This window comes from Drosophila biarmipes, chromosome 2L (genome assembly GCF_025231255.1).
Source record: "Drosophila biarmipes strain raj3 chromosome 2L, RU_DBia_V1.1, whole genome shotgun sequence".
NCBI classification, from domain to species: Eukaryota; Metazoa; Arthropoda; class Insecta; order Diptera; family Drosophilidae; genus Drosophila; species Drosophila biarmipes.
In genome coordinates, this window is record NC_066612.1 from 407,221 (window position 1) to 420,761 (window position 13,541).

Sequence of the window (13,541 nt, forward strand, 5' to 3'; positions counted from 1 at the left end):
CACCCCGGTCAGTTGAGCTCGGGAATCGTGTTTGTTTGTCTGGTTTACGAGGCGAGCAAATGAATTTTGCTGCACTCGCAGGATTAGCGCGCAAGGATATGACTTCCATTTACGACTGCCGGGCCATAAAACTTCATTTTCCGCGCGGTCCCCGCCCCCGATCCCCTTTCCCGCTGGTCATTTGGTAATTAATAACTGCCATGCTCATCTTTCGATTGCAGGACAACAAGCTGCGCCAGATTGTGACGCTGGGCCCGCAGGACACGCTCGAGGAGAAGACGGTGACCGTGTGCCACGGCTCGGATTTCGTCAACATGACGTTTGTGAACTTCTGCTGCACCCGGCGGGAAATAGCCCAGGTGAGTCCACCCCTCCTCCTCCATTCTGGTAGTGCCCGTAGCCTGCGACAACTCGATGACAACTGAAAAGTATCGAGGGAAAAGCCATTTAGCATTTGTGGGTCACACACACCCCAGTTCCGAGTTCCAAGTCATTCGGGGAATCGTGTCGAGAGGGGCACGCTAATGATGGACATAATGGTCAGCTACTGTGCACTGGGAAAAATCGTATACCAATTTAAGAAATAATAATTTGTTGGTGTTGTGTGTGGGAATAACAATTTCATTGTTCGAATTGAATATTTGATGGGCTATGCTCATTCAACTATTATATGGATCTGGATTATTTGGATTTGGGTGCAGACCATGGGTTCAGCAAAAATGCTTCTTTTTTAAATCGGAAACGTAGAAAACTTCGTTTATGGAATGTTTGGTAAACTAACTAATTTCAACTTACTCCCTTTTTTGTTCGCGACGACACACCTATGCCTTTTCGCATTCTGGTTCTAGCTATTTTTAGTGGGTCGCCGAGGGCGCGTAAAAATTATTATGGACCACTCAACGACGCTTTTATTGATTTTTGTCCGAGGGCGTGTCCGCTGTCTATTGTCCATTGTCCGTCGTCCGCCGGCCATTCCTCATGTCTGCCACTGTCCTGGATTGACCTTGCCCAAAATCAATGTTCTATTTTATCAATGGTCAGCAGCCCCGAGCCGGAGACCGTGCTGTTGTGGTTATTATTTTTGGCACGCGTCGCGGACATTCCCGAAATAAACAAACGCAACTTGAACCGCAGAAACGGCAACAAAGGAAAATCGAATTATGAAAATGTCGAAATTTTCATAAACTTTTCACAAGGCATTTTAGCCAAACAAAATAAACAATATTGGCCGTAAATACACATGAATGGACGATAGTTTCGGAAGGGAGAGGCTGGGATGAAAATGAAATGGCCGCCAAACGGGCAACGGGCTTGCACGCTCTTCTGTCTGACTGACTATACAATCAATCTGCGGCCTGCATCACGCATCCGCCACGTGGTGCCGCCGATTAAGTATCTCAGAGATTCCTTTTACATGAGCCAATCACGCCCTGCGGCAGTTGTTACACAGCACTGGGGTTAATTAAATTCAGGGAAGCCAACTTTGGGGAAATATTGCTCACCGTGTTTCCTGGTAAATGGACTAATCAAAAGCTACCCACATGCCTTTTGTTATTCGAAATAATATTCTCAGCCCAAGTCGGCCTTGAACGAAATAATTAAAACAAATTTTAATTGTATTCAGGGTCTCGTTTTTAGGCACAGGTATAGCAATTGTACACCAATTCAATCTCTGATTATTTCACGTACATATAATGAAGTATAATACACTGATGTTCCAATTTAGGTTAAATTTTTAACCTTCTTTATTTTTTTAACGGGTTAAGAATCAAATTTGTTAAGGAGTAACTGTACGGGCGTTAATCGAAAAGTTGGGAACTTCCCTTTTAACTTTAATCCATCTCTCTATTTATTGAAAGCCCACGCCCAGAATAATAGGAGAATTCAGAAGAAGCCTAGCCCTACACAAATATTAGAAAACCGCAGACTTCTCTCGGATTCCATTCCACGTTTCTCGACCCCCAACTTGCCACTTATTTTAATCCATTTCTGGTCTTCCATTCCCTTCGCAGCTCTGGTCGGACGGACTCATCAAGTTGGCCTACAGCTTGGCCCAGCTCAATGGGTCGGCGATTATGTTCCTGCAGAAGGCCCACACCAAGCTGTGTCTGCAGGTGGACAAGAGCGGTCGCATACCAGTGAAAAAGTAATTGAAAACAGCCCCCGAACCCAATCCCAATACCTGCCCCATTCCCGCTCCCATTCCCATAACACTCCCACCAACGCTCGATGTCCTGGGTCCTGGATCCCGGCCAACTTTCGGGTTCGGTTCGGGTCCCTGGCTCTTGTGCATTGTGCGTTCGAGCACTTGACAAATATTTGCTAAGTGTAACCATCGACGTTGAGCTGAAAATTGAAATTTACGCCAATTTCTATTTCGCAATTTCCCTTTCTCCTGCCTTTCCTGCTGGTACTCCTGTTCCCGGAACGTGGCTCATGCATCACTGGCGACCACCATGATGATGACCACGACGACGACAACAACCTCATCAACCGACCATCGCCGCATTGTCTGCCATCCAACCGTGCTGCCTACTCCACCGGTCAAATTCTGGTCGTGACCACTTTAGCATCATAAAACTTTTCGCCCAGAACAAGGAGGATCGCAAACGTGTCGAGAAGGCGCTGGACGTGACCGGTTTGCCGTCGGGGAAGGTCGATAGCATATCGGTGTCCAAGTTTCAATTCGAGGACTTTTACAATTTGTACAAATATCTCACGCAGCGCTCGGAGGTTGAGCGGCTCTTCGACAGCATGTAAGTGCGCTTGGGAAGTGGTAGTCAGGCTTATTTGCCACTTTGAAAAAGCGGTTTTTAGCTTCGGAATTGGAAAGTTAGTAATCAATTGCTCGTAATTCTGTCTTGCTCTCCCCCAGCGTTGGCAACTCGAAGCGCAAGTGCATGTCCATCGCCCAGCTGGTGGAGTTCCTCAACAAGACGCAGCGCGATCCCCGCCTGAACGAGATCCTCTACCCGTACGCCAATCCCGCCCGCGCCAAGGAGCTCATCCAGCAGTACGAGCCCAACAAGTTCAACGCACAAAAGGGCCAACTCAGCCTGGATGGCTTTTTGAGGTGAGCTGACTTGTTGCTGCAGGGGATTGCAGTGGGGCAGAAGGAGGTGCCTACCATGTGCGGGCACTGCATCCACCCACTTTGGGAAGGCCTTCTGGGCGCGACAGCTTATCAGGCGCAGTGCAAGCTGTTCGGGGCTGTTAGAGTCACTCGAAGGACCTCTCCAGTGCGAGTGCAATGCATATGCATATGAATTTGACGCTGCGCTGTTCTTGCTCTCGGGAAAATGGCATGGAAAATGCCGTGGCTGTCAGGGGACTCTAGTCCGCCCTGAGTGGCTAGCAGTCGTGCAAACTCGCAGTTTACTGTGACAGCCAGCAGGCAGGGGATCCGAGGAGGCGAAGGACGACGCGCAAACTGACGCGACCTTCAGCTGCAACGGCAAAGCTGCTCAAACACTTCAGCTGCCGCGGAATGCCGCGAATTTCACTGGGAACCTACACGCAAAAAGATATAAAGTCGAAAAAAACAATTGTTGGCAACAGATTAAACTTGTATGAAGGGAAGCCGTTAAAGTAAAGTGTCTTACCAATGTGTTCTTTAAAGCCATACTTTAACATCAGGTTTTTGGATGTATTAATGTTATTAGGGATACGTTCTTTTCACTAAGCTGATGAAACATTTTAAACCAACTATAATTTCTTCAAGTACATTTTCGCACTACAAAGCATGAGATACTCGGCACAGCTTTGTGCCACGCATGGACTTAGTCTAGAATCCCCCATATCATCTCCTCGTTGGCAAGTGACTAATCCTCTTCATTTTCCCCCAACAGGTACTTAATGGGCGACGACAACCCCATCATGGCGCCCAACAAGCTCGATCTCTGCGACGACATGGACCAGCCCATGTCGCACTACTTCATCAACTCCTCGCACAACACCTACTTGACGGGTCACCAGCTGACGGGCAAGTCCTCCGTGGAGATCTACAGGCAGTGCCTCCTGGCGGGCTGCAGGTGAGTGCGGCCTGGGATGCGGACTTAATCCGGATGCGGGTCACTCGGCGGAATGCAGATGACGCAATTGATGTGGTCAGCTGCCTTCGCTCGAGTGCCGGCCATGACCTTTATCCCGACATGTGTGTGCGTATGTGACCTTCAGTCGAGAAGCGCACTTAAAACATCAGGTGCAGTTTTTCGGCAATGGAAACTACGCACACTTTAAATAAAACATGGCGAAAATCCTCCTGTTCTTGTAGTTAACACAACTCTTTGGCAGCCTTGAAAATCATTATATTTGTTAGCCCATAAAAAAGGCATTAACTTTAATCTTTATACAATTTTAGAGAAAAGGCTATAATAGAATCGGTTGCAGTTAGGTTTCGTTGGCCATAAAAGTTTAAAGTTGGTCGTAAAATGTAAATGCACACTGTTTTATACAACACATGGCCATCAACAAAATGTGTTCTGCTTTATTTTCACATTTTTTCTCCGCCAGCTGTTAGGTTTGAAAACTAAAAAACTGCATTTTGCACAAAAATAAAAAAAAATACTTTCCGTTTTTTATGCCATAGCCCCTAAAATTGAAATTGTCAGTATTCGGAGTACTACAGGATAAATATCCTATGTTGATTCGATTTGAAGGATATTTCTTTGTGTGTGCTCTCATTGCGTCTGCCAGTGACAACGATGACTCTGACGACGATGCACACATCACAGAATTTATTGACGCAGAAGTTGTTACTTTGCGTTTATTCTCCGCTTGTACGACTGTCAGAATGCATTCGGCACTTTGGGTGCGATTTACTGGGGGAAGTGGGAAATGGCTCTGGGAAATTGTCATTTGCTTTTACAACTCTCAAGTTGAGTCCCTCTGTCTTGGCCGCTTTATTGCAGATGCGTTGAGCTTGACTTCTGGAACGGACGCACCGAGGAGCCGGTCATTGTGCACGGCTATACGTTCGTGCCCGAGATTTTCGCCAAGGACGTGCTGGAGGCCATCGCAGAGAGTGCATTTAAAACATCCGAATACCCTGTGATATTGAGCTTTGAGAATCACTGCAATCCCAGGCAACAGGTGAGAGTTACCCAACTGTCGTGTGAAGCAAGAAGGAGTTTATTCAGATACTTCTTTGAAGAGTGAGATTAGTTAGGAGAGCTAAGAGTATGTATCTACTAGATACGTCGACCTTGTACTTCCAAGTGCGATCATAAAGGCATGATGAGTGGGGCAAATAACAGAAAAAGGACAATGGCAATAAATGTTGCTCCCACCTTTTGGCCACGCTAAGTTGCAGAAAGCAGAAGGCCGAAAAGTTGGTTGTCCTAAAACAACAGCAGTAGGGTTCTTAACTCATCACCCTAATCCATCATTCGGCGAAAAACAAACAAAGAACACGGCGGCGGCACACATGGGGGAGTCCTCGAGGCCTTGGGTCCTTGGGTCCTCGAGTCCGAAAACATTACTTAAAGACCATGAAGGGAGTCGGGCGTCCCGGAACGTGGCGAATCTCAGAAGCCACTCGAACGGTAATTGCCGGCTGCTTAAGCTCCACGGGAAGATAACAAAGGCAAAGTTTTTACGGCCTGAAAGGAAAAAAGAGGGCCAAAGAGGAGATTTGAAGAGCAGGAGCCTCGAAAAGGGGCTAAAGTTTAACCATTAAAAGTAGTAATATAAACTAAATTTCCCAGTGGGAGCTCGGGCACAGGTAGCAAGAACAGGTAACAAACGTGCCACGAGTCAGACGCACACTTGCAACAGCAACCCTCAACACATGAAGTCCCAAACAAAGCGACTACACAGATACAAAAAACGTATAATTAAATTCCCAATCGAGTGGAGCTCAAGTCTATAAACGTAATGGAACATTTCATGAAATCCAAATATGGATTGTCATACCACATTATGTTCGTAGTTTAATTTCCAATCGATTAGAATTCAAATCTGGAAACTTAAATTAGTGGTGAAAATGCAAATTCAATCGAAATGGGTGTATAGATGATATAGGCGATGAACCCTAAAAAATCACTTTAAAGAACTCATAAGAGGAGTGCTTACTCGCAGCTCTGTGGTAACCACTCTAAGTTGTTTTCCTTCTGTGTAACAGGAAAAACTTTCCCGCCGGGAGAGGTTTACCCATCAAATGCCAGTTAGCAGATAGTTAACAAGTCACTCGGCACTAGTTTATGCCAGCTCATTAACTGCTCCCTCTTCTCCCCTTTGTCTTCCGATAGGCCAAAATTGCCAACTATTGCCGCGAAATTTTCGGCGATATGCTGCTCGACAAGCCGCTGGACTCGCATCCGCTGGAGCCCAACATGGACCTGCCCCCGCCGGCGATGCTGCGGCGCAAGATCATCATCAAGAACAAGAAGAAGCACCATCACCACCACCACCATCACCACCACAAAAAGCCGGCCCAGGTGGGCACGCCGGCAGCCAGCAACAAACTGACGACGGCCAACTCAGGTGGGTTAACTCAGCCAGCCAACGGGCTCCCCCTCCGCCTGCACCACATGGCGTATGCGTAATGTGGCCTGGGTTTGTATGCTCGAGTGGCTGCTTTTTAGCCCGGCTCGCATATGTTTTGGCGTCGCAGCTTCCCGCTCCGCTACTTACCCGTTGCGAGACTTTCGGTCTATGAAAAATGCAAATGAGTTCCGCACACGCAGCAGCTGCTCGTCGTTTTTCTGCAAAAAGTTCGTCAGCCAGAAAGGCAGGCTGGGAATATCAAATTCGGAGCAGCATTCGGCGGGGATGGGATGTGGGCGGGTGGCTCTTAATGAACAGGATGTTGGGGAAGCACTTGGGACTTTGAATGTTCGATATCCGCAGCAGGGCAACTAGCTGTTTAACATCCAGTTTGGAATTCTCATATATACTGTTTTAATTTTCAGTGGGGTCCTAATTTTACTAGAATAATATTTAAGTATGTAAATCTGTGGCTAGATTTTAAATGTTCTGCTTTGCAAATTTCGTTTTTTTAAATATCAATGCCCCAATGCAGTGGATTTCCTAGCCAAATGTTTAGCATTCCCCCTGAATCTGAAAAACTTTACGTAGGCCATTCGAGCTGGTCTCATTGAAAGTTTCGAAAGAAAATGTTGTTTATAAATTTGTCGCCTGACCACTTCCACTTACACTTCCTGTTTGCCGGCTTTGAGTTCCTGCAGGAGCCATTTGCATGCACAGCTGCACAGTTGGCCCGGGGGGCCGACATTTGTCGCCTGCTCCTCCCCTTGGCAGCCACATCCTTCTGGCATTGGCCGGATGACATTTAGCTCATGAATTGCAAAAAGCCAATTTATAAATGCAAATTACTTTGGGACCCCACTGCACTGCCCCCCTCCCGCTCCCCCGGCTGCAATGGCCGCATCCCAGCTGTCATCGCTGTACTCCCGGGATCCCCGGGATCCCAGCCCGGCAATTGCATCCTTTTTAGCCGGCTCCCCACTGCTGGTTTATGTAATTTGATTTAAACATATTTTTATTATATTCCATTAAGGCGAAACTGCATTTTAAAAGCCCGGCGCATTTTGCGCTCGCCCATAACTTAATTGGTTTGCCAGGAAGCATTTTCCATATTTTTTATACCTTACACTTAAATGGAAATAGGTGAATACAAAAGGTATACTAAGACTTTGTTATTGGATAAAACTTTTACCTTGTTCCACCGTACTCCACGGCTGTTATTTTTTATGGGTAACAAAATTATAATTGATTAAATTATAGGACAAAACTTAAAAATACTTTTAGGCTTTTTTAGTTACCTTTTTTGCATGTGCAACATATAATACATTTATTTATACACTTTGCAGTTGATGCCAAGGCGGCGGCGCAACAAGTGGCATCGGCGGCCGCCAACGAGGAGGGGGGCGTGGCCAGGAGCACCGCCAACGGAGATGTTGGCACGGGAGCGGGAGCAGGAACCGGAAGTGCGGCTGGCACGGGAGGACATGCACCGCCATTGCAAGTGAGTATTGTTTATTGTTCCCCGCCAACGGGCAGAGTCATAAAAGGTCAAAGGGCATGGCCTATCTATCCATTATTGTTATTGTGGGCGTGGCACTGGCACAGGCATGCCTGTAATTGCATTTAATAGCACACTGTCAGTCGGACGGATACGGATATCTCCACGGCAAGGGGTACTTTCGGGTTCCCATGTTGACTCCGGCCGATTTGTTTTTCTGTTTGCGGTTGGCCGGCGTTCCTCCTGATGATGATTGTCATCGGGCTGCTCTGTTTGCGTTCGGCGTTTGCATACGCAATAATCTTGATGACAGTACACGAAACAGGGAATATGGCAAGGATGCACTGCGAGAAAAAGGGTGTCCTTCTGTGATTTTATGCATCGGTCTTAAATGCTAACCAACAGGCTTTCAAAGACGTGCAACCAGAAAAGCTTTGCTAAGAATTCAGTTTCTCTTATTGTAAGAACTATTGTATCTTGCGCACAGCCCTTTTTTTCTCAGTGCACGTATGGGGGAGCTCCACAAAAAGTTATAAATGAATGTATGCATGAAAATGAATGGAATAGAGTGGATGTGGATGTGGCTGGCAATGGGAATGTATGTGGCTGGCTTGGTTTGCCGATGACCAGTGACAGACAACGAACTGCAAACTGTGGATATTCCAACTGCCCGGAGGAGGAGGACGGAACTGCCCGGCCGGAGGGGAAACGACACACGATATGCTCACTAATCAGAAGTTGCCCCTGCCCGACCACCAGTATCGCAGGCAGTAATCAAAACTGGAGCCTCTGGGGGAGACCCCGCAATGCAAACTCTGTCGCAACTGAAACCCAAACTAATTTGGCTAAATGTTTGCCAAAGCTCATCCCTTCCGAATACGAGTATTCACTTATCCAGCATTTATGCGTTCTAATTTAATTTGCCAGTCGGCCATTAGTGCAGTGTTATAATTTATGATTTTTTCCTCGCTGAGTTGGGGCCTGGTTTAGGTTTAATGACTGTGTTGCATAATAAATGCCGTTTGGCATTAGCTGGTGCTAATGGAAGCCAGGCTTCCGCTGCTCACATGGCGGACATTTACATTTTGGGAAGCGCCGTATGCTGTGTGCATTCTGGCCTCATTAGCCGCTGGGGATTCGCAAGGGTCTCCGTCCTCGCCCAGCGGCCCATTATGCGCACTTCCTTCGGCAGCCGGAATTGTGGGACTTTTATAAATCGATTGCAGAGTGACGTGATTCCGCTGGGTCGCAGGGTGACGGGTGGAGCGGGAGGAGGGCGAAACCGGAGACCGGAGGAAACCGCAGACCGCCATGTCCTGGTTGTCGTCGTATCGTAAACTTTATGCAATGCCCAGCAATGCATTGTGTACTTCCCCGTTGGCCCTTTTTCGCAGCCGAGAGGAAACACAATCTGTGCAATTTTCTTGCCCCGCTTTCGCATTATCTGCACAGCGAGAAAAGTCAAGTGAAAACAATAATGACTAGTTATGGAATGTTTTCAAATTATTGTACTGGGATACCTTATCAGTAACTCCATGGTCTCTTGGTGTCCTAAAAATGCGCCATCCCAATAAGTATTACAGATGTGTCACTATGTATTTGATTGAAATATCTTCACTGTGCAAGAAAAGACAGGGATCTCTGGCAGCTACAAGAGCACAGCGTATAATGATGGGTTTCATATTCCATCTGCCGTTCCCTGTTAACCCTCTCGGGACAAGAGCAGCAATGCAATGACATGCAATTTAATAGTTCCGACATGGGTGCCACACTGCGTATACATAATATGTGACTGGTGACGGCTGCTGGTGACCTCGGGCGGGCAAGCAAACGGATTAGCCACCCGCTGCTCTAACAAGCCCCGATCTTTTCTTTGTCTCCTAATAGCAAATCCGCCAGAGCTCCAAGGACAGCACCGGATCCTCCGATTCGGACAGCTCCTCGGATGACGAGTCCCTGCCCAACACCACACCCAGCCTGCCCAGCGGCAACGAACCACCGCCAGAGAAGGCCCAGAAGGAAACGGAGGCCGGCGCGGAGATCTCGGCTTTGGTCAACTACGTTCAACCCATCCACTTCAGCTCCTTTGAAAATGCAGAAAGTGAGTACTAGGCTACAGTATCGGGCGCATCATATTTCATTTTTCCAAGCCTTACAGAAAAGAATCGCTGCTACGAGATGTCCTCGTTCGATGAAAAACAGGCGACGACACTGCTGAAGGAGCGACCGATAGAGTTTGTGAACTACAACAAACACCAGTTGTCCCGCGTCTATCCGGCGGGCACTCGCTTCGATAGCTCCAACTTCATGCCGCAGTTGTTCTGGAACGCGGGATGCCAACTCGTGGCTCTCAATTTCCAAACCCTCGACCTGGCCATGCAGCTCAACTTGGGAATCTTCGAGTACAACGCTCGGTCTGGCTATCTGCTTAAGCCGGAGTTCATGCGGCGCTCGGATCGCAGGCTGGATCCCTTTGCGGAGAGCACGGTGGATGGCATCATAGCGGGCACAGTTTCGATCACGGTTCTTTCCGGTCAGTTCCTCACGGACAAGAGGGCCAACACCTTCGTGGAGGTGGACATGTACGGACTGCCAGCGGACACGGTGCGGAAGAAGTTCCGCACCAAGACGGTCCGGGACAATGGAATGAATCCGGTTTACGATGAGGAGCCGTTCGTGTTTAAGAAAGTGGTGCTCCCCGAACTGGCGAGCATCCGCATTGCAGCCTATGAAGAGGGTGGCAAACTCATCGGTCACCGGGTTCTGCCCGTAATCGGTCTTTGTCCCGGCTACCGACACGTGAATCTCCGATCCGAGGTGGGTCAACCCATCGCCCTGGCCTCCCTTTTCCTGTGCGTGGTGGTCAAAGATTACGTGCCCGATGATCTCTCTAATTTCGCCGAGGCACTAGCCAATCCTATCAAATACCAGAGTGAGCTGGAGAAGCGCGATATTCAACTGTCTGTTTTAACAGACGAAACCGAGGCTGTCGGCGGTGCGGATGAGGATCTTTCCAAGTCGTGTGAGTAAACTTCAAGAGCCGTAAGGAGTAGCACCACTCACCCACTTCGAGTTGCGATTTTAATTTACCTTCTTTTCTTTCTACTTTTCTTTTTGGTAACGTTTCATATAACTTTCGGTTGTACTTTTGGATTTTCGGATTTGGTTAAACCAACACCACAAACACTACCCAACCCACAACCCACTACCTACCACCACCACCCACACTCCTACACTCAAAACGGTTGACGGACACACAAACTGCACCACCTAAACCTATTCTCCTGCCCACTTGCTCTGTTCGATTCTGTCTGATCCTCCAGTCGTTTTCGTCCAAGTAGGTGGCCAGAAAAAGGAGCTGCGCCCGGTAGAATCGCTGGCGACGTCGCCCAAGCACAGGCCGAGCATCTCGGCAACGGCAACGATGAGTGTGGAGGTCACCATGGACCGCACCGATGGCGGCAGGGGAGAGGACAGCGGGTCCATCGTGGCCCCCTCTATACAGCACCAGCACTCCCTTGACCAGTCCGTAAGCACCTCCATTCGCCAGGTGGAGTCCTCGCAGTTTGATGTGGATCTGGTGTTGGCCGAACCCCTGGAGAAGATCCTGGACCACAAGTCCGTCAAGGAGAAGCGTCTCGAGATGGAAAAGAAGCTCGAGTCGCTGCGCAAGAAGCACGACAAGGAGAAGGTCAAGATAGCCGGTCAGAAGTCCAGTCCGCTGGAGGGCAAGAAACCCAAGTTTACTATCCCCACTAAGCTGGTGAAGCGACTGAGCAACAAGAGTCTGTAAGTGTTTGGGCGGGCGATTCTCAGTGGGTGTGGCACTGCCAGACGACGCCATTGAAATTAGTAATTGTCTCTCTCCGCACAGTGAGCCCGGTGTGGAGATCCCTGCCTGCCCTCTGGATCTGGGCGATAGCAGCGAGGAGAGTGCAGCCGCCGACGCTGGCGAGGATTTGGCCGGCGGGAGCAGCAGTCTGGATGGCGGCACACAAGAGTCCCGCTTACGCAGCGCCTGTCGCGAGTACACGTCCCAGTATCGCGAGCTGCAGGAGAAGTACCACGAGGCCATCTACTCCGCCGCCGAGAAGGTGCTAAAGACCTCTCAGGCTAGTCAGACAAAACAGCTGAAGGCTTCGCTGGACAAGGTCACCGGCGAGGTGATGCACCAGCTGCAGGAGGCGCGACGCAACGAGGTCAAGAATCTGGCCACCGTGCACCGGGATCGGGATGAGCTGATCAGGTGGGTGGCGCCTCTCTTCTGTAGATCCCTTTTTAAATATGTTAATCTGTATTTCCCGCAGAATGAAACGCGAGGTGGCCAGCTCCGTGGTGGAACGTGGCGTTGCGGAGCGGGTTCGGCTGAAGCAGACCTTCGACAGGCGTACGGATGAGCTGCAGAAGCAGCACGACTCAGTGCGCAATGCCCTGACGGAACACCGTTCCAGGGTATGACTTGGTGCTTCTATGTTATGAAAGTCATGTAATCGATCATTCCCTTCCAGGCTCGTCAAATCCTTGATAAGGAGGCGGAATCGCGCAGCTGCGTCTCCAGCAATGGCTTCCTGGTGCTCTTCCACGGACCCCATCACCACGGCTGCACGGGCTCCGGTTCGTCGGCCATTTCTGGCAATAATCTCACCCTGAATCTGGACGCGGGGGCTGCCGGTGGCCATTCGGCAATTTCACCCGCCAAGTCACACAACAGCATCGCCGCAGCAGCGGAGATGAAGACGTAAATGGGCCTCGCCCCTACGGTTTTTTCTTCCCCGCCCCCAGTTGTCCCTAGGATTAATTGTGGTTCTACAGTTGTTAGTCTTCAGTATTTACAGCAAAAACATATAAATGAAAAAGTCTTCTTAGAGTCTAAGCAGCGGAGGAGTGGACCCTACCCTCCCACACCTATTTGACGGGAACTGACCTCGACTAGTTCTAGATGTAAGCCCCACTGCTAAGGGGAATCAAAGCGAAACGCGTTTTCTAACTGAACAAACTAGATGTAAATCTGTTGCATGTATGATGTACTTGTAGTGTAACTGTCAACGTATCCGTACTTTACAGTACTTTATCTGTATACTGTGACTATCGGTGTATATCTATGGTGTGGATGGATGTGGATACGGATCCACCAGTCCATCGAACCCTCGTCGAACCGCACGGTTTCTTCCTATTCGAACTTCGCTGAAACTCTGAGTGTCTATTAAGCAAGCAAGCGTAACAGAAGCAGAAACTAAGTATAATTTATTTGTCTATACGAAGGAGGTCGAGAGCTCCATTTATCTAAAGCTAATTGTGGTTGTGTGTATTTTACATCAGTTTTAATCTGTCTTATTTATACGATTAGTTTAAGGCTCCCGCACAAATAACTGTGGAATGAATCTCGTGCGCACACAAGGCGGATGCTCTGTAAGCTGAGGCCGGAGCACAAGTCTAGGCCAACAATTAGTCAATTATTTCTCGGTTGGTTGCTATTTATTCTTGATTTAGTCACTACTCTTATGTTTATTAGTTTTTACAAACCTCCAATAAAATTCTATATCGAATTGTTTTCCCA

At 48.5% G+C, this 13,541-nt stretch overlaps 1 protein-coding gene across 5 annotated transcripts in view; it reads left to right on the forward strand.

The window, feature by feature from the left end:
* Nucleotides 1-13,541, forward strand: part of LOC108029054 (1-phosphatidylinositol 4,5-bisphosphate phosphodiesterase classes I and II) — a 45,636-nt gene extending 32,095 nt beyond the window's left edge. For 2 of the 5 annotated variants that reach the window (XM_044094337.2, XM_017101116.3), the window contains exons 4-17: nucleotides 222-359; nucleotides 2,013-2,146; nucleotides 2,571-2,756; nucleotides 2,876-3,073; nucleotides 3,849-4,031; nucleotides 4,911-5,091; nucleotides 6,249-6,483; nucleotides 7,833-7,987; nucleotides 9,872-10,085; nucleotides 10,143-11,006; nucleotides 11,308-11,773; nucleotides 11,838-12,230; nucleotides 12,292-12,436; nucleotides 12,493-13,541. In XM_044094337.2, the coding sequence (XP_043950272.1) occupies nucleotides 222-359; nucleotides 2,013-2,146; nucleotides 2,571-2,756; nucleotides 2,876-3,073; nucleotides 3,849-4,031; nucleotides 4,911-5,091; nucleotides 6,249-6,483; nucleotides 7,833-7,987; nucleotides 9,872-10,085; nucleotides 10,143-11,006; nucleotides 11,308-11,773; nucleotides 11,838-12,230; nucleotides 12,292-12,436; nucleotides 12,493-12,726 (3,726 nt within the window). In that variant the 3' untranslated portion in view covers nucleotides 12,727-13,541. The remainder of the gene's footprint in view (nucleotides 1-221; nucleotides 360-2,012; nucleotides 2,147-2,570; nucleotides 2,757-2,875; nucleotides 3,074-3,848; nucleotides 4,032-4,910; nucleotides 5,092-6,248; nucleotides 6,484-7,832; nucleotides 7,988-9,871; nucleotides 10,086-10,142; nucleotides 11,007-11,307; nucleotides 11,774-11,837; nucleotides 12,231-12,291; nucleotides 12,437-12,492) is intronic. The other 3 variants (XM_044094339.2, XM_044094338.2, XM_044094340.2) reach the window with 3 other exon arrangements.